The sequence below is a fragment of the Salvelinus alpinus genome, chromosome 25 (genome assembly GCF_045679555.1).
Source record: "Salvelinus alpinus chromosome 25, SLU_Salpinus.1, whole genome shotgun sequence".
Classification (NCBI taxonomy): domain Eukaryota; kingdom Metazoa; phylum Chordata; class Actinopteri; order Salmoniformes; family Salmonidae; genus Salvelinus; species Salvelinus alpinus.
In genome coordinates, this window is record NC_092110.1 from 4,638,860 (window position 1) to 4,666,141 (window position 27,282).

Below are 27,282 nucleotides of genomic sequence, written 5' to 3' on the forward strand. Positions count from 1 at the left end.
AAGGCTAATCTAAAAACAAAACTCCCTAAATTCTATCAGCATATCGATTGTGCTACCAGGGCTGGAAAAACACTAGACCATTGTTATACTAATTTCCGCGACGCTTATAAGGCCCTCCCCCGCCCCCCTTTCGGAAAAGCTGACCACGACTCCATTTTGTTGATTCCAGCCTACAAACAAAAACTCAAACAACAAGCTCCCGCGCTCAGGTCTGTTCAACGCTGGTCCGACCAATCTGAATCCACGCTTCAAGACTGCTTCGATCACGCAGATTGGAATATGTTCCGCATCGCGTCCAACAACAATATTGACGAATATGCTGATTCGGTGAGCGAGTTCATTAGGAAGTGCATTGACGATGTCGTACCCACAGCAACGATAAAAACATTCCCAAACCAGAAACCGTGGATTGACGGCAGCATTCGCGTGAAACTGAAAGCGCGAACCACTGCTTTTAACCAGGGCAAGGTGACCGGAAGCATGACCGAATACAAACAGTGTAGCTATTCTCTCCGCAAGGCAATCAAACAGGCCAAGTCTCAGTACAGAGACAAAATCGAGTCGAAATTCAACAGCTCAGACACAAGAGGTATGTGGCAGGGTCTACAGTCAATCACGGATTACAAAAAGAAAATCCGCCCCGTCGAGGACCAGGATGTCTTGCTCCCAGACAGGCTAAACAACTTTTTTGCCCGCTTTGAGGACAATACAGTGCCACTGACACGGCCCCCTACCAAAACCTGCGGGCTCTCCTTCACTGCAGCCGAGGTGAGTAAAACATTTAAACGTGTTAACCCTCGCAAGGCTGCAGGCCCAGACGGCATTCCCAGCCGCGTCCTCAGAGCATGCGCAGACCAGCTGGCTGGTGTGTTTACGGACATATTCAATCAATCCTTATCCCAGTCTGCTGTTCCCACATGCTTCAAGAGGGCCACCATTGTTCCTGTTCCCAAGAAAGCTAAGGTAACTGAGCTAAACGACTACCGCCCCGTAGCACTCACTTCCGTCATCATGAAGTGCTTTGAGAGACTAGTCAAGGACCATATCACCTCCACCCTACCGGACACCCTAGACCCACTCCAATTTGCTTACCGACCCAATAGGTCCACAGACGACGCAATCGCAACCACACTGCACACTGCCCTAACCCATCTGGACAAGAGGAATACCCATGTGAGAATGCTGTTCATCGATTACAGCTCAGCATTTAACACCATAGTACCCTCCAAACTCGTCATCAAGCTCGAGACCCTGGGTCTCGACCCCGCCCTGTGCAACTGGGTCCTGGACTTCCTGACGGGCCGCCCCCAGGTGGTGAGGGTAGGTAACAACATCTCCACCCCGCTGATCCTCAACACTGGGGCCCCACAAGGGTGCGTTCTGAGCCCTCTCCTGTACTCCCTGTTCACCCACGACTGCGTGGCCATGCACGCCTCCAACTCAATCATCAAGTTTGCGGATGACACTACAGTGGTAGGCTTGATCACCAACAACGACGAGACGGCCTACAGGGAGGAGGTGAGGGCCCTCGGAGTGTGGTGTCAGGAAAATAACCTCATACTCAACGTCAACAAAACAAAGGAGATGATTGTGGACTTCAGGAAACAGCAGAGGGAGCACCCCCCTATCCACATCGACGGGTCAGTAGTGGAGAAGGTGGAAAGTTTTAAGTTCCTCGGTGTACACATCACGGACAAACTGAACTGGTCCACCCACACAGACAGCGTTGTGAAGAAGGCGCAGCAGCGCCTCTTCAACCTCAGGAGGCTGAAGAAATTCGGCTTGTCACCAAAAGCACTCACAAACTTCTACAGATGCACAATCGAGAGCATCCTGTCGGGCTGTATCACCGCCTGGTACGGCAACTGCTCCGCCCACAACCGTAAGGCTCTCCAGAGGGTAGTGAGGTCTGCAGAACGCATCACCAGGGGCAAACTACCTGCCCTCCAGGACACCTACACCACCCGATGTCACAGGAAGGCCATAAAGATCATCAAGGACAACAACCACCCAAGCCACTGCCTGTTCACCCCGCTATCATCCAGAAGGCGAGGTCAGTACAGGTGCATCAAAGCAGGGACCGAGAGACTGAAAAACAGCTTCTATCTCAAGGCCATCAGACTGTTAAACAGCCACCACTAACATTTAGCGGCCGCTGCCAACATACTGACTTAAAAATGGGAATTGATGGAAATTATGTAAAAATGTACCACTAGCCACTTTAAGCAATGCCACTTAATACAATGTTTACATACCCTACATTACCCATCTCATATGTATATATACTGTACTCTATATCATCTACTGCATCTTGCCATCTTTATGCAATACATGTACCACTAGCCACTTTAAACTATGCCACTTTATGTTTACATACCCTACAGTACTCATCTCATATGTATATACCGTACTCTATACCATCTACTGCATCTGCCATGCCGTTCTGTACCACCACTCATCCATATATCTTTATGTACATATTCTTTATCCCTTTACACTTGTGTGTGTGTGTAAGGTAGTAGTGTGGAATTGTTAGGTTAGATTACTGTTGGTTATTACTGCATTGTCGGAACTGAAGCACAAGCATTTCGCTACACTCGCATTAACATCTGCTAACCATGTGTATGTGACTAATAAATTTGATTTGATTTTGATTTGATTTGAATAGATGGATACGTTTCAATGCATGATTAATATAATTCACCGATACATTTCTTGGTAGTCCCAAAAATATTGCTATCAGGTTGTAAATCACAACTGGCCTGCAACATTGTTTGCTGACTCGCCCCATTCGGGACTGCACTGTTTCAGTTTGACTCAATATTTAGAACAAAAACAGATGACTGTAAATAAGGCTGGGTATGTAAATACAATTAAACAAAATACAATCAAATGATCACAAGTCAGTCATAACGTAGCGAATAAGCCCGCGGGCCGAATAGGACACACAAGCGAGTACAAATGAGTCATCTCATTTCTGAAATTACAGCCTGATGCGCTTGCATTGGGGAATTCAACTTCAAATTGCGCTGCTTTTGCGTGTCCCGTTTACCGCGCAGTGGAGGGAAAGTGTACAGACACATGCAACAGTCCTAGCTAGAATACTAAAATGTTGCAGTCCGGCTTCAGTTTTTAAAGCTTGACAATGAATAACCAAAAAAACTAAACCTGCAACAAAACACCATGCAAAGGAGAAACATGTAGGCCTAATAAAGCAGTATTTGAGCAGTAGCCTTGGCTGGCTACTCAACTATAAGACATTTTGAGCGCATCACACAGCAATGGTGCATTCAACCGCACCAGTGATCCATGCAGTGCAAAAAAATGAAAAACATGTTATAAGTTTAAACCTTAAAACTTGTTATTTGGAGTTGTTAAATACTTTTTTTGATTAGGGTCGCAGCATATTATGCACATCTGCAAGCATAGCAGCAAAGGCTTGACAAATCTGATTTATCTCTTATTTTGTTGTAATGTTCAAATACTATATACATGTACATAATTGGACATTATAAAGGGCCACATTTTTTCAAATAAAACAATGCCCAGTTTGGGTCGCAGTTGCAGTTTCGTTTTATGAAAACATGTCTGGCCGGCGAATTCATTGTTATTTCAATAATGCGCATGCGCTGACTGAGTTTGACACCCCTGGGCTAGCGTATCCATTTATGTAGTTAGTTATTTGGCAAGCTAAAAACACATAACCTAATGTTAGCTAGTTAGCTACTGGCTACTATACGTCATTCCCAACATTCTATGAATTTATTAAAACGTGAAATCAACCATACAGTGGGGCAAAAAAGTATTTAGTCAGCCACCAATTGTGCAAGTTCTCCCACTTAAAAAGATGAGAGAGGCCTGTAATTTTCATCATAGGTACACTTCAACTATGACAGACAAAATGAAAAAAAAAAAACTGAAAATCACATTGTAGGATTTTTAATTAAATTATTTGCAAATTATGGTGGAAAATAAGTATTTGGTCAATAACAAAAGTTTATCTCAATACTTTGTTATATACCCTTTGTTGGCAATGACAGAGGTCAAACGTTTTCTGTAAGTCTTCACAAGGTTTTCACACACTGTTGCTGGTATTTTGGCCCATTCCTCCATGCAGATCTCCTCTAGAGCAGTGATGTTTTGGGGCTGTTGCTGGGCAACACAGACTTTCAACTCCCTCCAAAAGATTTTCTATGGGGTTGAGATCTGGAGACTGGCTAGGCCACTCCAGGACCTTGAAATGCTTCTTACGAAGCTACTCCTTCGTTGCCCGGGCGGTGTGTTTGGGATCATTGTCATGCTGAAAGACCCAGCCACGTTTCATCTTCAATGCCCTTGCTGATGGTAGGCTTTGTTACTTTGGTCCCAGCTCTCTGCAGGTCATTCACTAGGTCCCCCCGTGTGGTTCTGGGATTTTTGCTCACCGTTCTTGTGATAATTTTGACCCCACGGGGTGAGATCTTGCGTGGAGCCCCAGATCGAGGGAGATTATCAGTGGTCTTGTATGTCTTCCATTTCCTAATAATTGCTCCCACAGTTGATTTCTTCAAACCAAGCTGCTTACCTATTGCAGATTCAGTCTTCCCAGCCTGGTGCAGGTCTACAATTTTGTTTCTGGTGTCCTTTGACAGCTCTTTGGTCTTGGCCATAGTGGAGTTTGGAGTGTGACTGTTTGAGGTTGTGGACAGGTGTCTTTTATACTGATAACAAGTTCAAACAGGTGCCATTAATACAGGTAACGAGTGGAGGACAGAGGAGCCTCTTAAAGAAGAAGTTACAGGTCTGTGAGAGCCAGAAATCTTGCTTGTTTGTAGGTGACCAAATACTTATTTTCCACCATAATTTGCAAATAAATTCATTAAAAATCCTACAATGTGTTTTTCTGTATTTTTTTCCAAATCAAATCAAATCAAATTTTATTAGTCACATACACATGGTTAGCAGATGTTAATGCGAGTGTAGCGAAATGCTTGTGCTTCTAGTTCCGACAATGCAGTAATAACCAACAAGTAATCTAACCTAACAATTCCACAACTACTACCTTATACACACACACAAGTGTAAAGGGATAAAGAATATGTACATAAAGATATATGAATGAGTGGTGGTACAGAACGGCATGGCAAGATGCAGTAGATGGTATAGAGTACGGTATATACATATGAGATGAGTACTGTAGGGTATGTAAACATAAAGTGGCATAGTTTAAAGTGGCTAGTGGTACATGTATTACATAAAGATGGCAAGATGCAGTAGATGATATAGAGTACAGTATATACATATGAGATGGGTAATGTAGGGTATGTAAACATTATATTAAGTGGCATTGTTTAAAGTGGCTAGTGGCTTTTTTTTCTCATTTTGTCTGTCATAGTTAAAGTGTACCTATGATGAAAATTACAGGCCTCTCTCATCTTTTTAAGTGGGAGAACTTGCACAATTGGTGGGTGACTAAATACTTTTTTGCCCCACTGTATCTAAGTGTTCTCAGAAAATGTAAAAGTATGTGTCATATTCTGTCTGGGGGTGTATACGAACCAGATTTTATTAAGATATCATGTTGCTAAAACGTGGTCAGTTCCACTTTAAGGGAAATCCCTTAATTCCTTCATGTTTATTTGGAATATTCTGATATTTTGAACCAACAGATATGGACCCCAATTACATTTTCATAGTTAATTAGCTTATTTTTCTTGGAAGTTTCTTTAATTCATAAGATGAAGCGGGTGGAGAACAAACCCCTATTTAATTTACAACTGAACATTTTTGGGTGGAAATCATCAGTAAATGTGAAAACAAAGAAGTAGTATAGGTACCAAAATACAATACTTGTTGACAAATGTACATTTTCTTTTGAAGTTCATGTACTCTTGTCTGTATAGTTACTTTTATTGTGTTGTGTTATTGTTCAATAAAACAAACCAAAAAAAGTGCATTATTTTCTCAAATCAACCTTAAAAAGGGACATCTGGAGTTGCTACATCCATTTTTTGACTTATAAATGAATGATATATATACATTGATTCTTGGAGAATATACCTTATAAATGCCTCATGAGCTTAGTTCAACTGTCACATCAGAACCCAAAATAGAAGCTCGTTTTACGCCAATGTCTGTAAACATTGTAAATGTAAACAAACACTGTTTAGCCTCAAAACACAGCTAAAAAGATAATTTTGATATCATGAATGTTCAGTCCTTGCATCCATCGCTTAGTTTATGAATTTGAGAGTGGTTACATTTCTCCATGCCCATCCCTCAGCTTTTCACCAGTTTGTTATAGTTTCAACAGCCGATTGGCTTTTTAACTGAAATATAGTATTATTGTCCTCTTTAGGGATAACAATATATAGAGTTGCTTCCTAAAACGAAGTGCTGGTTTAGGTATGCTAAAAGTGACCTCAGTCAGTTGTCTGATAAGCAAATAAACTGTGCGATCGAGTTATATAAACGTGAACCTGACACCAGTCTTTGTCACAATGCTGCACTGGAAGCCAATCTTACCTATTTAATTGCTGGGATGATAACCCTATTCATTCAAACAGACACTCTACTCAAGGCTCACTATTGTAACATTAATCCTATCTGAGGTTTGCAGTGAAATTTGTTTCTCGGAATGGAAATGAAAGCTCCACAGAAGATATCAAGTTCTGGAATCCTTTCGTGACGGTCAGCCACATTTGCCCGCCTGATTACTTGAAATTGATAAACCATGTGCCCATTTGCATTGCTAAATGACGGCCATTGTCTTTTAATAGCTGTAAGGCATGTATGATCATTATGCACGGGATGGTAGTTGGTGTGAAACCTGCATAAACAACTAGAGGAAGTACAGTTACTGCCACCTGCAACAACCCCGATGTTATGACCTCTATGATACTGACTGATTACTAGGCTGGATAGTCTTTAATAAAAACCTCAGGTGTTGATGGAATAGAGTGCCCCCCCCCCCCCATTTGAATGTGTGTTTTCAGAATGAGCTGTGGCTCATAATATTGACACCTGTAGCCAAACAGCCGATAACATCTCTGTGTGTTGTCTTCCCGAGGTGTGTTTCCACAATAGAGAAGCAGGGGTTCCTATACCACCAGTCACGCCGGCTACACCGTCCTGTCCTCCCTGTCCACACACATACATGTGTTCTGTATCGATACACTCTAAGACATTCTGTAGGCTATATCCTCTCCCTCTTATAATTGGGCTCAAAATGGATGGCTGTTTAGTAGGGTTGTTTGGCAACACTTGAAACCGACAGGTATAAAACTTTTGTAACTGCTCAAAATGGCGGTTATTTAGTCGGGATCGTTATGAGATGACAATACGACATTTACAAGGGAGGAAAGACACGCTCATGACAAGTCTCACAAAGCCTTGCAAGCCCATAATAAAGGGTTACACTTGTCATCCGTAGTAAAATGTTACCAATTGTTTCACATAGACAGAAGGGCGGAAGACCCCGGTCTGTGTCTTGTTCGTCCATGCAAATGTCCACCACAGATTTCCCGGGTGTGGTCAGTCGACATAGCCACCAGGTGAGAAAGGAGGACTGACATTTGTTACAGACAAACTCAGAGCTCACGTGACCGAGGTTCATTTGAATCCTGATTTGATTTTAAATGTAAAATACACACTAAGTCCCTTTTTGGCTTCCCTAAACAAATTCTCTCCCACGGCTACGGCGGCTACTGTGGGCCCAGCTGGCCAGTGTGTGTGTGTGTGTGTGTGTGTGACAGAGAGCGTACATAGTCAGTGGTTTGTCTTCGATTTTCATAAAACTTAACCTTCCTAAACTCATAGCATCCGTCTGTTTTTAAATGTTCAAAATGACAACGCAAAGTGAGAAACAAGTCAAATCAGGCAATGGAGCTTGTAAGATGACAAACAAGATGCGGTTAACAAGATAAGAGTGCTAATAAATTGTGGCAATGCGATAAATCTTGTCGACAACGACCAGTATTTGTGGTTGAGAAGCCCTTGAATAATGTGTTGAATAGGCTAATGTTGCTCTGGTTGGGTCTCACACCTGCTGTACCATGAGAAATAGGAAGGGTCACAAGCAAGACATTCTCTCCCTCTTCAACAACCAGTAAACAACCTGCATGCTTCATCTGCAAAATATTGCTGTTTCCCCAGTGACCGTTTTAACCTTGACATTGCCTGGAAGAGAATCCCAAGGGAGCACAAATAGGACTCGAGGCACACTGGTCAGGTTACGTCACAAAAACACGGTTCTTCTAGAGGTCATCTACAACTAAAATCGGACACAACCAGTAAACCCACCAACTGTTCATATGAAACCACTGAATTGCATAGACCTGGGTTCAAATACTATTTGAGATCTTACAAATACTTTGAGTGTTTGGTTTCAGACTGCCTGGAGTGCCCCCGATGCGTGCGGTTTACATGATTTAGCCCAAACAACTACCTCTTCCCCTACTGTATTTATTTATTTTGCTCCTTTGCACCCCATTATTTCTATTTCTACTTTGCACATTCTTCCACTGCAAATCTACCATTCCAGTGTTTTTACTTGCTATATTGTATTTATTTCGCCACTATGGCTTTTTTTTTGCCTTTACCTCCCTTATCTCACCTCATTTGCTCACATTGTATATAGACTTATTTTTCTACTGTATTATTGACTGTATGTTTGTTTTACTCCATGTGTCACTCTGTGTTGTTGTGCGTGTCGAACTGCTTTGCTTTACCTTGGCCAGGTCGCAATTGTAAATGAGAACTTGTTCTCAACTTGCCTACCTGGTTAAATAAAGGTGAAATAAAAAATGTAATAAATGTGGGAATATTTTGGGGGGTTGATTGCGCCAGGCGAGCTCAATCAAGCCCAACTAAAGTAAATGAAGAAGAGGAGGAAGTAGAACAGAGAATCAGGAAGGTGATTTGGTACTGCCGGGCAACCTGAGGGGAGTGAGTAGGAGAAGGATATCAGAGCTTCTGGAGGTGGTTAACCCACAGGACTTTAAAAAGCCCCTCATGCAGGGTGACACAGCCATGAATCTAGCTGAGGGCTGATAATATATTGGCTAACGGAGAGAGGGGCGGGCTGAGAATATACTGGCTGGCTGGTTGAAAGGCTGTTTGAATCGGAAGGCTGAGAATATACTGTCCGAGAGAGAGAGAGAGAGGCTGTTATAATGTGAAGGCTGAAAATATAGTGGCTGGGTTTTTTTTTGTTCAGCTCCAGACACAACCACTTAGCAGATGAATGAAGCATGCTCCCTGCTCCCGCACTCAGCCGAACGACGTGGCGCCACACAACGCAGCAAGATGAGTGCCGCTGAGGCATTTCACACAGCCGTACAAGTCACAACCACTTGCATATACAGATACACACACACTCACAGGGAACAGATAAACATTTTTTACGGAAACGGACTATTACTTCATCATTTTTACATATTTAACACAGTAATCATTTAGTCAATGTAGATACAGTATTTCTATGCTAAAAGTAATACCCGTAACGTGCGACTTCCCCTTTCTCTGCACAACATCCTTTATTCCTCCATTATCAAAACCAAGGAAGTGTTTTAGGAACTGAGTTACAGATGGGAAGATTTTCATTTCTTTGCTTTCCCTTTTAGCTTAATTGCCAAGCTGGCGCTGAGGGTTTCATGTTACTCCTCCACGGCCTGAGACTGACAGACAGAGAGACAGAGTGTTAACTCGGTGTTAGCTCAGTCCTGGCCTGAACCGACAAGAGACGTTTATTTTTAATAATAATTCCACAACAGTGGAGCCCTGGTAGTATTTGTATAAATTATAACTAAGTGGTTAGGCCTGGAGGTGATCTTGGTACTAGCTACTGGAGAGTGATTACAGACTCAGCTAACATATACTAACACTGATAATTGGTCTATAGAGAAGAGGGAGAAGAGCTGCTTTCCGTGGGGATAATATGCGGCTGCTGAAGATAAGCACATGAAATACTGTAATATACCGTTTAGAAATACTATAACAATTACAGAGTGTTATTGAAGACCCCACAGACTAATTTCCCATAGAGAAGAGAGAAAAGCTGCTGTCAAAGAAAAGAGAAAAAGGAGGCCAAAAAAAAAAAGAGATAATAATTTGATTGGTGCTTATATTTCTCCTATTTCACACATGCACAAGTGTATTAATACACGTATGAATTGGAAATGTTTTTGTTGTTGCACATCTCCCTGAGCTAGAGTGTGTTCACGGCCAGGGTCTGTTATTATCAATGGCGACCCTAGAGCAATTATGGGTAAGTGCCATGCTCAAGGGCACGTGGGCAGATTTTTCACCTTGCCGGCTCGGGGATTCGACCTAGCGACCTTTCGGGTTACTGGCCCAAAGCGCTAACCACTAGGCTAAAGCTATAGCTCATCGGTCGAGGTTGCGCAACCGATAATTCATAATTGTAGAGAATTCGGGGGGTCATTTTCGACCAAAAATGTCAGACTCGCCGACATCCAATCATGACACGGGCTGCTGTATTTAGCTTCGAATTTTTTTTACCGTCAAAATCTGATCGCAGAAAACCATCAGGCTTCTTCCGACTACCCTCACTCCTCTCACCCTGTAAATCTGTCATCATCACCCATCACTTTTAATATAAAAACCTGTCTCTTTTTGTCAAACCCCTCCCCCATGTCAGGATTTAAACTTAGAGGGGTAAATGTGTGAACCAGTACACCACAGAAGTTACATTTTTGTTTGTCCCAATTAAGAGGAAGGGCTTAATCTATTGATATAAGATCAGGTTTAAATTGAAACAGTAACGTTAGCTAAGAAGACAGAGAACTGGAGGAAGAACCAGAAATATACTCCAACTGTTTGAAATCAGTGGACCCAACACGAATTTTAAATATACACACAGGACACATGAAAACAAAATAGTTTATACAAGGGAGCATTCAAATACTGACATAAATTTCATCAAAATGTATTTAGAGCATTCAGCTAAGGGTTTTTGTGCTCAGAGTGAATTAAGAGGAAGGGAAGAATACTGTTGACTAATAGCATACATCCAGTGGCATGTATTCATGGTTGCCAAGGGAAGCCAGGCTTCCCCAAATAATGACCAAGAAAAAAAAAACATACAAAATAATGAATATATTTTGTCTCGCAGTGTTTCATAAATGTCTTTCAATTCACAAGAGGCTGAATGTATCTCACCGGAGAAAGCATCCAAGCGAACGAAACAGCGCCCCCCTGTCTCTGTATGTGTAGCCCATCTATGCTGTCTGGTCAAAAAGAGTATGATATTGTTGCTGCCCGTAGCATTGAATGCTTGGAAAGCCAGCGAGCATTTACATTTACATTTTTACATTTAAGTCATTTAGCAGACGCTCTTATCCAGAGCGACTTACAAATTGGTGCATTCACCTTATGATATCCAGTGGAACAACCACTTTACAATAGTGCATCTAACTCTTTTAAGGGGGGGGGGGGTTAGAAGGATTACTTTATCCTATCCTAGGTATTCCTTAAAGAGGTGGGGTTTCAGGTGTCTCCGGAAGGTGGTGATTGACTCCGCTGACCTGGCGTCGTGAGGGAGTTTGTTCCACCATTGGGGTGCCAGAGCAGCGAACAGTTTTGACTGGGCTGAGCGGGAACTGTACTTCCTCAGAGGTAGGGAGGCGAGCAGGCCAGAGGTGGATGAACGCAGTGCCCTTGTTTGGGTGTAGGGCCTGATCAGAGCCTGAAGGTACGGGGGTGCCGTTCCCCTCACAGCTCCGTAGGCAAGCACCATGGTCTTGTAGCGGATGCGAGCTTCAACTGGAAGCCAGTGGAGAGAGCGGAGGAGCGGGGTGACGTGAGAGAACTTGGGAAAGTTGAACACCAGACGGGCTGCGGCGTTCTGGATGAGTTGTAGGGGTTTAATGGCACAGGCAGGGAGCCCAGCCAACAGCGAGTTGCAGTAATCCAGACGGGAGATGACAAGTGCCTGGATTAGGACCTGCGCCGCTTCCTGCGTGAGGCAGTGTCGTACTCTGCGAATGTTGTAGAGCATGAACCTACAGGAACGGGTCACCGCCTTGATGTTAGTTGAGAACGACAGGGTGTTGTCCAGGATCACGCCAAGGTTCTTAGCACTCTGGGAGGAGGACACAATGGAGTTGTCAACCGTGATGGCGAGATCATGGAACGGGCAGTCCTTCCCCGGGAGGAAGAGCAGCTCCGTCTTGCCGAGGTTCAGCTTGAGGTGGTGATCCGTCATCCACACTGATATGTCTGCCAGACATGCAGAGATGCGATTCACCACCTGGTTATCAGAGGGGGGAAAGGAGAAGATTAATTGTGTGTCGTCTGCATAGCAATGATAGGAGAGACCATGTGAGGATATGACAGAGCCAAGTGACTTGGTGTATAGCGAGAATAGGAGAGGGCCTAGAACAGAGCCCTGGGGGACACCAGTGGTGAGAGCACGTGGTGCGGAGACAGATTCTCGCCACGCCACCTGGTAGGAGCGACCTGTCAGGTAGGACGCAATCCAAGCGTGGGCCGCGCCGGAGATGCCCAGCTCGGAGAGGGTGGAGAGGAGGATCTGATGGTTCACAGTATCAAAGGCAGCCGATAGGTCTAGAAGGATGAGAGCAGAGGAGAGAGAGTTAGCTTTAGCAGTGCGGAGCGCCTCCGTGACACAGAGAAGAGCAGTCTCAGTTGAATGACTAGTCTTGAAACCTGACTGATTTGGATCAAGAAGGTCATTCTGAGAGAGATAGCAGGAGAGCTGGCCAAGGACGGCACGTTCAAGAGTTTTGGAGAGAAAAGAAAGAAGGGATACTGGTCTGTAGTTGTTGACATCGGAGGGATCGAGTGTAGGTTTTTTCAGAAGGGGTGCAACTCTCGCTCTCTTGAAGACGGAAGGGACGTAGCCAGCGGTCAAGGATGAGTTGATGAGCGAGGTGAGGTAAGGGAGAAGGTCTCCGGAAATGGTCTGGAGAAGAGAGGAGGGGATAGGGTCAAGCGGGCAGGTTGTTGGGCGGCCGGCCGTCACAAGACGCGAGATTTCATCTGGAGAGAGATTTGACTTCTCTTGATAAAAAATAAATACAAAAATAATAGCCAAATCAGCGTTGAACTGAAGTGAGCGAGATCAGCTGTGAATGGTCCTGGCCAATGTTCCCTCTAAACTGCACACGTGCGGGGGCGTGCAGTAGCCGATACTACCGTGCAGCTCCCCCCACGCAGCTCCCTGGGACTGACATGCAGAAGAAATATCAGCCCACAGAGAGAAGCACGAGATTGAATTTCTAGAGCAGTGGTCACCAACTGGTCGATCGCGAGCGACTGGTCGATCGCGAGCGACTGGTCGACATCCAAGGCATTCCTAGTTGATCGTCAAACATTTCTGTAATAAACCCAACCCATAAAGCCATGTGTTCCTGTTTTTTTATTCATCTCGGGCTGTTGACGGGAGCCGATTCAGAAACCCTGCGCGCCGGGTCGGCGAACTGTTGCCATTTGGAACCATTTCATGTGTCTGAAGGTACAAACTCTGCCTTCCCGGTGGACCCGAAGAGGAAATCAAGTGCACTATAGGCCTACCGCTGGCCAATCGGATGGCTAAGATTACCGTGTCTGCAGTAAACAGGCATAAAAGGAAGCTGCAGCCAAGTTGATACTGTGAGATTTCTAAACGTTTACAACCATGACTAGGGAGAGACTGTCAAAGAATACAGCAAAGAGATGCTGGTTTTATGAGTGAGTTCATGTTTAAGTTCTTACTCAGCACTGTCAACACTTTGTATTCAACACTTTTGCAGCAGTAATGAATGAGTAGGAAAGTGTATCTATAGGCTTGCGTTGTTATCATTAGAGGCTTGGGTCTTTACACTTTCTCTGTTCATAGGAGAAACAACATTAATTTGTGCATAAGACAGAAATAATGCGGTGCATCAGCTGGAAGACAGTGTCCCTTTTTGGTCAGTATTAGTGGAGGAAAGGGAGAGTGGAGGGATTTTGACAGGCGGCCCCTCAGCGGAGGGATGTTGAGAGGTGGACCCTCAGTCTGCTGCTCTCTCCCTCCCTGAGACTAACCATCAGGCGCAGCTCAGTAAAATTTGGGCTTACTGCATAAACCTCATAGATACAGAACTGTTTTTAATAGGTTAATGTTGCATAGACTTTACATTTTTTAAGTCGAGTGAAAAAAAAAATGTGATCGGTAAATTTAGCATTTTGACTCAGAAAGTGATCTTGACTTAGAAAATGTACAGACAGGTGCAACAATCAGAGATGCAGTAGGCCTATATGCAAATAGACCATTTGGATCTGTGCCGTTTACTTTGAACTGGACTGTGTTAACAGCATGATTGGTTGCGAGTAGATGCGTTTGTTTTGAGATCAAAGTGAGAGCTGCATGTAGCCACGTTTGCACATTTTTGTTCATATCCTTTGCTAGTTAGTGAGTTGTTAGCCAATTTGTAGTCAGCAATAGGGGAGTGACTGCTTCCTACAAGAGCACAAAACGTGTACATTTCTAGACATATTTAAAAAACGAGTCAGGTAAAGAGCTTTTTTTTGTCTTAAAGGGGCAGTGTTGTATTTTAAGACAGGCTTGAATAAGCTAAGTAGCCAATAGGCAGAGAGTAGCATAATTTGTCTGATTCTCTGTAATAATTATTATTGGAGTAATAATGTATTTTATTTTGTAAAGTGGTCTCTTGCATCAAACAACACAACATTTTCAGTCACCTCCTTGTCTGAAGGACAAGTGGATAAACAGGTTAATGTCAAGACCTGCATGTTTTTTTTTAAAGTCTCATGGAATGTAGTTCTACATTGAACAGCACACATTGGCTGCTACTGTAGGCGGAATGACAGAACAGCTATTTCCATGTTAAAATGTTAAAGGGACGCATTTTCTCCATTGTTTTTAATGGTAGGCCACTCTAGTAGGCCTACATTAGGATCAAATAGCCACAGTAGCCTACTTTGCCAATGTTAAAACTGTAACTTAAAGTGGGTACAGTGTTCACAGTAAACGTGCGCTGAAAGTTGCACATTCAAGTTTGCGCTCAGCAGACCTGAAATTTGCTCAGTGCCGAAAACACTTTGAAGTAACATTGGTCCTGGTGCACCAATAAAAAAAAGTGTCAAGGGAAGCCAGTTTGGATTTGGCTTCACACCAATCACATCACCTTAGAAGCCAAACGTCATTGTTGTGTCGTTGTCCTCCGGTGGCTAGTTAGCTTGTGGTTTTACTTAATTCTTGGTAAATGATTATAACGGCGATTCTGATCCAATCATAAATTCATACTGGCCTGAGAGGATGGAAGTTCAATAAGTAGCTAGATGTAGAAGGCTAAATTTATCTAGCTGGCCTGGTGCATCGTTGCCCATGAAAGGAAGTTAGGCTAGCGAGCAAGCATTTTAGCCAAGTAGCCCAGGACAACAAAAACTAAAAGCGTGTATGACAGAGTCATAGACCGTTTCCTCAACATGAAAGAGAGCAGGATGGCATTGGCATTTCTCTACAAGCAGGGTGAGTCAACATGTTTTTTATACTTGCACCCACCTACAGAAATCAGTACCATGGACAGCCACATATTTAGTTAACGTTGATTTGACTAAATCGTTTTTGGTATCTTTTAGTTATGAAATAAAGGTGTGGTTGAATTTATTCTGCTTTCCATGCTGACCACAATGCGAGCGTTGCAATTTTTTTTTTTACATACATGTTATTCAATTATTACACCCACACTGCTCGCGTGCGCCAATGAGCATCTGCGTTGCCAAGGGCTAAAATAGAAGTCACTCCTATTTGTGACTCTGAACACGATGCAAGTCCTACATCTCCTCATTGGTTTATAGAAGCAGATACCCACGTGCCATCTCCTCATTGGTTATACCCATGTTGGTGATTGAAATATGAACTGAGTTTGGTCGGTCGGTCGTCGTGGTAACTATGAAAGTTAGATGCCAATCGCCATTTAAAGTCCAAAGAAGAAAAAGCCTGGAAGGAGGAGAGATGACTAGAAACGGTTCGGTTGACCGTTTTATGTGTGGATTAATTGTCGGAGTAGAGGACCTTGTGTATTTCAGGTAAAATAACAACTCAACGTTTATATCCCAGGACAAATTAGCTAGCAACAGCAAGCTAGCTAAATAGGACAAATTAGCTAGCAACTGCAAGTTAGCTAGCTAAATTGCCATAAATGTTTAATACTTTCGACCTGTCCAGAAATGAATAGAATTGGTTCAGTTTGTTTTGATATATTAACCTGCGTGTCGTGATCACATTTGGTATCAATTTGCGCATGATGGCGTGCGGACGGGTTGTGTACGGTGTTAGGCCTATATATCACAGTGTCAAGGCATATCAACTAACATGTTATAAAACAAACAACGCAATTATCACAACACATAGGTTGTAATATGACATTTTTTTTTCAGGCTTGGCTTCCCCAGGGATTTTACACACGCACACCGCTACATCAATGAAAAATGAGGCTGTATAAGCTTGAAAAAGAGTAATACAGTTAAACACCACAGAGGGAGAAACAATTAAACACAAATAATTACAATTATATATACAGTTGAAGTCGGAAGTTTACATACACTTAGGTTGGAGTCATTAAAACTCGTTCTTCAACCACTCCACAAATTTCTTGTAAACAAACTATAGTTTTGGCAAGTCGGTTAGGACATCTACTTTGTGCATGACACAAGTAATTTTTCCAACAATTGTTTACAGAGAGATTATTTCACTTATAATTCACTGTATCACAATTCCAGTGGGTCAGAAGTTTACATACACTAAGTTGACTGTGCCTTTAAACAGCTTGGAAAATTCCAGAAAATTACGTCATGGCTTTAGAAGCTTCTGTTAGGCTAATTGACATCATTTGAGTCAATTGGAGGTGTACCTGTGGATGTATTTCAAGGCCTACCTTCAAACTCAGTGCCTCTTTGCTTGACATCATGGGACAATCAAAAGAAATTAGCCAAACAATTGTAGACTTCCACATGTCTGGTTCATCCTTGGGAGCAATTTCCAAACGCCTGAAGGTACCACGTTCATCTGTACAAATAATAGTACGCAAGTATAAACACCATGGGACCACGCAGGCGTCATACCGCTCAGGAAGGAGACGCGTTCTGTCTCCTAGAGATGAACGTACTTTGGTGTGAAAAGTGCAAATCAATCCCAGAACAGAAAAGGACCTTGTGAAGATGCTGGAGGAAACAGGTACAAAAGTATCTATATCCACAGTAAAATGAGTCCTATATCGACATAACCTGAAAGGCCGCTCAGCAAGCAAGAAGCCACTGCTCCAAAACCGCCATAAAAAAGCCAGACTACGGTTTGCAACTGCACATGGGGACAAAGATCGTACTTTTTGGAGAAATGTCCTCTGGTCTGGTGAAACAAAAATAGAACTGTTTGGCCATAATGACCATCGTTATGTTTGGAGGAAAAAGGGAGATGCTTGCAAGCCGAAGAACACCATCCCAACCGTGAAGCACAGGGGTGCAGCATCATATTGTGGTGGTGCTTTGCTGCAGGAGGGCCTTTAAATTGTTTAACTTGGGTCAAACGTTTCGGGTAGCCTTCCACAAGCTTCCCACAATAAGTTGGGTGAATTTTGTCCCATTCCTCCTGACAGAGCTGGTGTAACTTAGTCAGCAAGGAGGTCTACAAACCTGACTCAGTTACACCAGCTCTGTCAGGAGGAATGGGACAAAATTCACCCAACTTATTGTGGGAAGCTTGTGGAAGGCTACCCGAAACGTTTGACCCAAGTTAAACAATTTAAAGGTAACGCTACCAAATACTAATTGAGTGTATCTAAACTTCTGACCCACTGGGAATGTGATGAAAGAAATTAAAGCTGAAATAAATAATTCTCTCTACTATTATTCTGACATGTCACATTCTTAAAATAAAGTGGTGATCCTAACTGACCTAAGACAGGGAATTTTTACAAGGATTAAATGTCAGGAATTGTGGAAAAACTGAGTTTAAATGTATTTGGCCAAGGTGTATGTAAACTTCCGACTTCAACTGTAATTAGCTGAAAATGCAGATAGACTGATCGCTGGTTCCATCAGAATAGGCCCAGAATGCCAAGCCTGTAAGGAGCAGGGTGACTGAGGGACATCAGACCACAGGTGGGGAGGACAGAGGCCCACGTGGTGGAGTAGCATGTACAGGAGCGGAGGACAGCAGGCTGACTGACGGGGTAGGGGTGTGGACTGGATGCTGGCAGAAATGTCATCAAATGGTTATTTACAAGTAGATAAAGTGAGAAGTATAAATAAATAGTAATACAGACACATACTCAAACACATTCACCCACACACATGCTTGCACACGAGCGCGAGCGCGCACACCATAGTGGCCTCAAAGCTCATCACTAAGCTAAAGAACCTGGGACTAAACCCGGACAATTTTGTATTGACTGCCGCTACTTGCTGTTTATTATCTATGCACAGTCACTTCTCCCGTACGTCTGTGTACATATCACCTCAATTACCTCAACTAACCTGTAACCCCGCACATTGACTCGGTACCCCCTGTATATAGCCTCGTTAATGTTATTTTATTGTGTTACTTTTTAAACTTGAGTATATTTAGCTAATATTTTCTTAACTCTTATTTTTCTTAAAATTGCACTGTTGGTTAAGGGCTCGTAAGTAAACATTTCATTGTCAGGTCTACACCTGTTGTATTTGGCGCATGTGACAAATAAAATTTGATTAGAATTTATTTGATTTGACACACACACACAAACCAACAGTAGCAGGGTTTGTGGGCTGTTAGCCAGCAAAGAAGTTCCCCAACTGTCACCAGGCAGCTGCTCAGCACACACACGCTCACACATCAATTTTATATCCACTATAAAGCTGTCGTCTGTCCATAAACAGGCTGAGTGGCACACACTTTCACCTGGCTCTGTACACTGTCTCTGTCTCACTGCCCTGTCACAGGAACAGAGGGGAGGGAGAAAAAACACTTTCACCAGAGAAAGAGAGAAAGAGCGAGAGAGACACTTTTACCAGAGGGATGGCGAGTGAGAGGAAGAAGGAAGGCCCCATGTGTTGTACTACTTCTCTTCAGCTAGATTTACTCAGAGTGAGTTCCTCTTACTGAAAATGTAGCAAAATGGCACTCGATACCGAGCATGGACTTATCTCTCTGTTAGAAATTGAGCTAAATGTTGGATAACTTCCCTAATGAACAGCAGGTTGGCATTTATTGCCACGAGTCTTGTCCCGGAGGCAGAACTGAGGGATTTCCCCTTAGATACAGTGCCTTCGGAAAGGATTCAGACCCCTTGACTTTTCCCACATTTTGTTACGTTACAGCCTTATTCTAAAATTGATTCAATCACTTGTTTTCGTCAGCAATCTACACACAATACCCCATAACGACCAAGTGAAAACAGGTTTAGACATTTTTGCAAATGTATTACAAATAATAACAGAAATACCTTATTCACATAAGTATTCAGACCCTTTGCTATGAGACTTGAAATTGAGCTCAGGTGCGACCATCTCTGCAGCACTCCACCAATCAGGCCTTTATTGTAGAGCGGCCATAAGGAAGCCACTCCTCAGTAAAAGGCACATTACAGCCCGCTTGGAATTTGCCAAAAGGCACCTAAAGGACTCTCAGACCATGAGAAACAAGATTCTCTGGTCTGATGAGAGATCCATGATGAAAACTTGGTCCAGAACGCTCAGGACCTCAGACTGGGGCGAAGGTTCACCTTCCAACAGGACAACGACCCTGAGCACACAGCCAAGACAACGCAGGAGTGGCTTCGGGACAAGTCTCTGAATGTCCTTGAGTGGCCAAGCCAGAGCCCGGACTTGAACCCGATCGACCATCTCTGGAGAGACCTGAAAATAGCTGTGCAGCGACGCTCCCCATCCAACCTGACAGAGCTTGAGAGGATCTGCAGAGAAGAATAGGAGAATCCCCAAATACAGGTGTGCCAAGCTTGTAGTGTCATACCCAAGAAGACTCGAGGCTGTAATCGCTGCCAAAGGTGCTTCAACAAAGTACTGAGTAAAGGGTCTGAATACTTACATAACATGTGATATTTAAGTAGTATTTTTAAATCTTTTTTTTTGCAAACATTTCTAAAAAACAGTTTTTGCTTTGTCATTATGGGGTATTGTGTGTAGATTAATGAGTGAAAAAAACAATCCAATCAATTTTAGAATGAGGCTGTAACATAACAAAATGTGGAAAAAGTCAAGGCGTCTGAATACTTTCCGAATGCACTGATGGCCAGCTGCAAAGTCAACATTGGCTATATTGAAAAAATTCATGAAAACTAAAATGTATTCAAGGTTAGGGTTAGGCATTACGGTTAGCAGTGTGGTTAAGGTTAGTTTTAAAACCAGATGGTATGACTTTGTGGCTGTGCCAGCTAGTGACCACTCTGCAGAGCTGCCTCCAGAACAACATTCATGACGGAAAATGCTAACCTGCTAATGAACAGGGAAATCAGAATACAGACAAAAAAAACAATAACGATCATTTATACTAGAGGTCACCATCGTTTCAGTTAAACTCCCACCAGGTGCATCTTGCCATGTTATTTGTCTACACACTAAATAACATAGGAACACACACCTGTTTTTAGAGGGAAACATGAGGGTATTCATTGAATGCCTCAACTGTGCCGAGGTACAGGAAGAGTAGCTATACCGCGTGCGATTAAGGTTAAAACGAGGCGAGCATGTCTTCTGGCTGCCAGTCCACTTACCCTTCGTTGCGGAAGATGGTTCTGAAGCAGTCGACGAGGCTCTTGTAGTTGTGTGGATCACTGGTGCCTCTCTGGATCTGAAACCTGACGGAACGACATCGCATCAGAACAAATGCAATACGCACCGAGTACAGCCAATATCGGGAACAGCTTAGTTGGATACGTGAGAGGGGCTGTTCTTTGAGAAACTCTCATCTTGGAAAATTGATTACGTGCGTGTCATAGATTGATTTCAAAAGGGACATCATCGTCCGAATTATCATGTAAATGTCCACACTTATCCATTTACTCTCCTCCCTCCCCTCCCTCCACTCCCTCCACTCCTAACCACAGGTCCCTGCAGCCCAGAGGAGAAGTCAAACATTTACTTAACCCAGCCTATATCCAATTAGCCCCTCAACTCCTCAGGACCGGGACCAAGCTTTACGTAGCTAGCGCCGAATTCTGCTAACACGCTAGTAAGACGCATTGTAACAGCTCCTGGGTTACGTGTAAACGTTTTAATATGATAGGAGCAGTCGAATGGGATTTTGTGTTGTACTAAACATGCTGCTAAACCCCCTAATAAAGACGTCTGAGCTCCGTGTAAATCTTTTACATGATACAACCGCTGGAAGTGCGGGGATACAGAGAGGTGGGCGGTAGGGCTGCAGAGCATTGGCGAGGCTGGGGGCGTGAGAGCTGTAAACAGGGGTAGGTTGGGGGCCATCAAGGCTGGGGTATTGTTGAGAGGATGGTTAGGAAGGGTTATACGTTATTTATTTGGGGAAGAGAAGGTTGGGATGCCTTGAAATGATTTTCTGTTCACTGCTGAAGGCCCTTTGGCTCTCTGGACACGACCCCTCGACCAATGAAAGGATGGCACAGCGAACAGAATCACAAATCAGCACATTGACGTCACAAAAGCACCCCCTGAACATTACAATTGTTATGACAAACAACTAGGAGACAGAGGGAGAGAAAGACAACGAGAGACAGAAGAGGGCTCAGTGACGGAGACATAGTGGAGAGGAGTCTGGGAGGAGGGAGAGAAAGACAGCGAGAGACAGAAGAGGGCTCAGTGACGGAGACATAGTGGAGAGGAGTCTGGGAGGAGGGAGAGAAAGACAGCGAGAGACAGAAGAGGGCTCAGTGACGGAGACATAGTGGAGAGGAGTCTGGGAGGAGGGAGAGAAAGACAGCGAGAGACAGAAGAGGGCTCAGTGACGGAGACATAGTGGAGAGGAGTCTGGGAGGAGGGAGAGAAAGACAACGAGAGACAGAAGAGGGCTCAGTGACGGAGACATAGTGGAGAGGAGTCTGGGAGGAAGGAGAGAAAGACAACGAGAGACAGAAGAGGGCTCAGTGACGGAGACATAGTGGAGAGGAGTCTGGGAGGAAGGAGAGAAAGACAACGAGAGACAGAAGAGGGCTCAGTGACGGAGACATAGTGGAGAGGAGTCTGGGAGGAGGGAGAGAAAGACAACGAGAGACAGAAGAGGGCTCAGTGACGGAGACATAGTGGAGAGGAGTCTGGGAGGAAGGAGAGAAAGACAACGAGAGACAGAAGAGGGCTCAGTGACGGAGACATAGTGGAGAGGAGTCTGGGAGGAAGGAGAGAAAGACAACGAGAGACAGAAGAGGGCTCAGTGACGGAGACATAGTGGAGAGGAGTCTGGGAGGAAGGAGAGAAAGACAACGAGAGACAGAAGAGGGCTCAGTGACGGAGACATAGTGGAGAGGAGTCTGGGAGGAAGGAGAGAAAGATCCTCTCCTCGTACGGCCCTCAATGGTAGGTCATGAGGTCAGCAGTAAGTCGTCCAGGCGGGTGCCTGATGGAGCCATAAAGGGCCACGGGTCCTAACAGGGGAGGATGGGTGAGGAGGGGGAAAAGAGTAAATAGGGGCAGAGGAGAGAAGGGGGGAGGAGGAGGGGGGAGGAGAGGGAGAGGAGTAGGGGCGATGACAGGGGAGGGACGGGGCAGGGGAGGAAGAGGAGGTTGGAGAAGAGGGAGGACGGGTGAGGTTTAGTGGGGTGAGCAGACCTCATATCGCCACACTCTTACAGGGAGTGTCCCCAAAATCCTATTTGGTGGATTCCCCAATAGCTTGTAACCCGTGGCTGAGCCTAGGTTAAAACACAGTAATAAAGAGACGTCCAACACCATATTAAAGATAAGAAGAAAAGGAGTGGAAGAAAAGGGGGACTATGAAAGAAAGGAGGGCGGTGTTGGAGGGGTGTACGGGGGAATTGGGGTGCCGTAGGGTGGGGGCATACCCAGAAGATTTAAGACCAGTGGGGCTTGTAAACAAATTCAAATCGAGCTTAATTAAAGGCATATGAGTCCAGGGTCAAGGCTTGAAGGGGTCCTGTCCCTTAGTAACCCCCGATCCCTCTTGCCTCGCTCTCTCCTATCTCTCTCTCAGGGCCAGTTCGGGTCGGGGGGTTCGGGTCGGGGGGGTTGGGGGAGAGGTGGACTGAGAGAGAGAGACACAGAGGTGGATCGGAGACAGAGATGGAGAGAGCAGGGTAGAGGTGGAGGTGGTAGGGCCATGGTCCGGTCTCAGCCCCCTGACTCCACACCTGACCCTGGGGTCAGCTCATTTCCTCATGGCCCTTCTCTACCCTGCCATAAAACCAGGACCAAAGAGCTAGGCTCAGGGAGGGAGAGATAATGGGGAGGAAGCTACAAGCCTCAATAGGAGAGGAAGTAGGAGAGATAATGGGGAGGACGACCAGAGAGAGGAGGCCATGGCCCTGGAGGAGAAAGAAGCCTCGAGTAGAGAGGAGGAGAGATAATGGGGAGGACCACAGAAATAGAAACCAGACGAGAGGAAGCCTGTGGGCCCGGAGGAATAGGCAACCTCAGGCCTCAGTGGTCTTCGTGTGGGAGGGTGTGACTACTAGCGTTGCCTTGCCTTTCACAATCAATGTGAAGAAGTGCTGAAATGACTAACACTGATCATGACGATCGTCATTTGCCCTGCAGGAGAATATCGAGTTTGACAAGGCACGGGTTCTGCAGAGTAGATAAGCAGCTTTCTGAAGTAGACAAGGAGCTTCCAGTGTTAATGTGAGCCAGACGAAACGCTGAGCGCTGAGCGGCTTGGTCGACTGGTAAAGAGAGAGAAGTCAGTGAGTGACTCTGCTCTGGCGGATCCTCTCGGCCTTGGATCCTCGGAGCCAGGAGCAGCCGTCTTGGCGTCGTAAACTCAGCAGACAGACAGACAGACAGAACAGGAACCAGAGGAAAGCCCAGGGGCTTCTTTAAAACATCACACTCCCAGCGTCCCTCTCTCCCTCCCTCTCTTCCCGGGCCAGAACCGGACGAGATGTACTCAGAGGTGATGAGATGTGGGAGTTCATCGACAGTCACTTCCCCCCTCTACTCCCCTCCTCTCCCCTACTACCCTCTCCACTCTTTCTGGCCCAGTTTTACAAGCTCTGGGAGCTTCACCATGAGACTGGCCAGGTTGAGGGGGTAAGGGGGTGAAGGCCAGGGCAGATTGGTGCTTCTGTGAGCCTATAGACTGGAGAATAGCATTCAGGGTTAAATAATCCTCCACCCAGTCACCTCTCCACCCCAACCACCTGACCCCAACCTCCCTATAAAAGACACAGATCCTAGGCTGCGTCTCATTTGGCACCCTAGTCCCTTTACAGTGCACTAGTTTTGACCAGAGCCCATCGGGGCCTATATAGGCAGAAGCAGCAGTGTTTCAGGGCCAAACAGGGCAACATGGACCAGGGGCCGTGTCCCCCAACATACCCCAGAGGTAATGGGAAACCGGGGCTTGGGGACCAACCAATTAATTTATATATACACTAGATGACTGACAGGTGCCGCTGTTTTGAAGTCACTGCACTTCCATCTTGACACTCCCCCACCATTCTAAAAAAGATTTTAGAAGCTATAAAAATGCATTTATTAATGTCTACATTTGTTTTTGCCACATTTATTCTACTGCAGACACCTGCATACTTTTAAATTGTATTATGCTAAACAAACAAAACAAAAAATAACCCTAAAAATCCTTATTGTATAAGTTCTAATATTACTGTCCCCACTACAACAACAAAACTACTTAGACACGTGTCATTTTGTCCTTGAAATATTTTATTGAAATACTGTAGAATTCCATTCATCCTGTGGTGGATTGCTTCTTCTGAGGAGTGCCAATATGGCCGACCGGTAGCTACAAAGCCTCTCATTGGCATACATCGCATCAGAAATCCAAGCACACACACGCGCGCAAGCACACACACACACACACGCGCAAGCACACACACGCACGAAAGCAAACACACACACGCAAGCACACACACACACGCAAGCAAGCACACACACACACACACACATAATGATTTAAAATAACTGCCGATGGGAAGGGGCAGGGGTTATTGGGTTGATCAAAAGGCAAGAGGTTTGATGGGCCTGATTTTAAAAGGGCAGGCCGCTCTTTTAAAAGGAGTCTTTTAAATTTGGCCTTGTTAAATTGTGTTGGGTATTCCCTATGCGAGAGGAGAGGAGAAAGGGGTGGGGAGGAGAGGAGAGTGGAGGGGGGAGTAGGGGACGAGAGAAGAGGAGAGGGAAGGGGGGGTAGGGAACAAGAGAGGGGAGAAGAGTAGATGAGGAGTCGGGTAGAGGGATTGGAAGGATAGGTGAGGAGAGAGGAGAGGAGAGAGGAGAGAGGAGAGGAGGATAGGTGAGGAGAGAGGAGATTAGATGAGAGGATAGGTGAGGAGAGAGGAGAGGAGGATAGGTGAGGAGAGAGGAGAGGAGGATAGGTGAGGAGAGAGGAGAGGAGGAGAGGAGAGGTGAGGAGAGAGGAGAGGAGGGGAGGATAGGTGAGGAGGTGAAGGGAGGAGGGGAGGATAGGTGAGGAGAGAGGAGAGGAGGATAGGTGAGGAGAGAGGAGAGGAGGAGAGGATAGGTGAGGAGAGAGGAGAGGAGGGGAGGATAGGTGAGGAGAGAGGTGAGGAGGTGAAGGGAGGAGGTGAGGGGAGGATAGGTGAGGAGAGAGGAGAGGAGGTGAGGGGAGGAAATGTGAGGAGAGAGGAGGTAAGGGGAGGATAGGTGAGGAGGGGAGGATAGGTGAGGAGGGGAGGATAGGTGAGGAGAGAGGAGAGGATAGGTGAGGAGAGAGGAGAGGAGGGAAAGATAGGTGAGGAGAGAGGAGAGGAGGGGAGGATAGGTGAGGAGAGAGGAGAGGAGGGGAGGATAGGTGAGGAGAGAGGAGAGGAGGGGAGGATAGGAGAGGAGGGGAGCATAGGTGAGTAGAGAAGGGGGTGAGGGGAGGATAGGTGAGTAGAGAGGAGGTGAGGGGAGGATAGGTGAGGAGAGAGGAGGGGGGAGGAGGTGAGGAGAGAGGAGAGGAGGGGAGGAGGTGAGGAGAGAGGAAAGGAGGGGAGGATAGGTGAGGAGAAAGGAGAGAGGAGAGGAGGGGAGGATAGGTGAGGAGAGAGGAAAGAAGGAGAGGAGGTGAGGAGAGAGGAGAGGAGGTGAGTAGAGGAAGAGAGGAGGTGAGGAGAGGAGGAGAGGAGGAGAGGAGGTGAGGAGAGAAGGAGAGGAGGTGAGGAGAGATGAGAGGAGGGGAGGATAGGTGAGGAGAGAGGAGAGGAGGTGAGGAGAGAGGAGAGGTGAGGTGAGGCGAGAGGAGAGGAGGAGGATAGGTGAGGAGGAGAGGACAGGTGAGGAGAGAGGAGAGGAGGGGAGGATAGGTGAGGAGAGAGGAGAGGAGGGGAGGATAGGTGAGGAGAGAGGAGAGGAAAGGAGGCGAGGATAGGTGAGGAGAGAGGCGAGGATAGGTGAGGAGAGAGGAGAGGAGGGGAGGATAGGTGAGGAGAGAGGAGAGGAGGAGAGGAGATGAGGAGAGAGGAGAGGAGGATAGGTGAGGAGAGAGGAGAGGAGGGGAGGATAGGTGAGGAGAGAGGAGAGGAGGATAGGTGAGGAGAGAGGAGAGGAGGGGAGGATAGGTGAGGAGAGAGGAGAGGAGGGGAGGATAGGTGAGGAGAGAGGAGAGGAGGGGAGGATAGGTGAGGAGAGAGAAGAGGAGGGGAGGATAGGTGAGGAGAGAGGAGAGGAGGGGAGGATAGGTGAGGAGAGAGGAGAGGAGGAGAGGAGATGAGGAGAGAGGAGAGGAGGATAGGTGAGGAGATGAGGAGAGGAGGGGAGGATAGGTGAGGAGAGAGAAGAGGAGGGGAGGATAGGTGAGGAGAGAGGAGAGGAGGGGAGGATAGGTGAGGAGAGAGGAGAGGAGGGGAGGATAGGTGAGGAGAGAGGAGAGGAGGGGAGGATAGGTGAGGAGAGAGGAGAGGAGGGGAGGATAGGTGAGGAGAGAGGAGAGGAGGGGAGGCTGGGTGAGGAGAGAGGAGGTGAGGGGAGGAGGTGAGGGGAGGATAGGTGAGGAGAGAGGAGGTGAGGGAAGGATAGGTGAGGAGAGAGGAGAGGAGGTGAGGGAAGGATAGGTGAGGAGAGAGGAGAGGAGGGAAGGATAGGTGAGGAGAGAGGAGGGGAGGGGAGGATAGGTGAGGAGAGAGAAGAGGAGGGGAGGATAGGTGAGGAGAGAGGAGAGGAGGGGAGGAAAGG

General features: G+C 45.6%; 1 protein-coding gene across 4 annotated transcripts in view; it reads right to left on the minus strand.

Moving 5' to 3' along the window:
* slc25a21 (solute carrier family 25 member 21) overlaps positions 1 to 27,282 on the minus strand; it is a 196,604-nt gene that overhangs the window by 26,817 nt on the left and 142,505 nt on the right. For 3 of the 4 annotated variants that reach the window (XM_071365360.1, XM_071365362.1, XM_071365361.1), the window contains exon 4: positions 20,715 to 20,798. The exons of the other annotated variant lie outside the window; for it this stretch is intronic. In XM_071365360.1, coding sequence (XP_071221461.1) covers positions 20,715 to 20,798 — 84 coding nt within the window. The remainder of the gene's footprint in view (positions 1 to 20,714; positions 20,799 to 27,282) is intronic. 4 annotated transcript variants of the gene reach the window in all.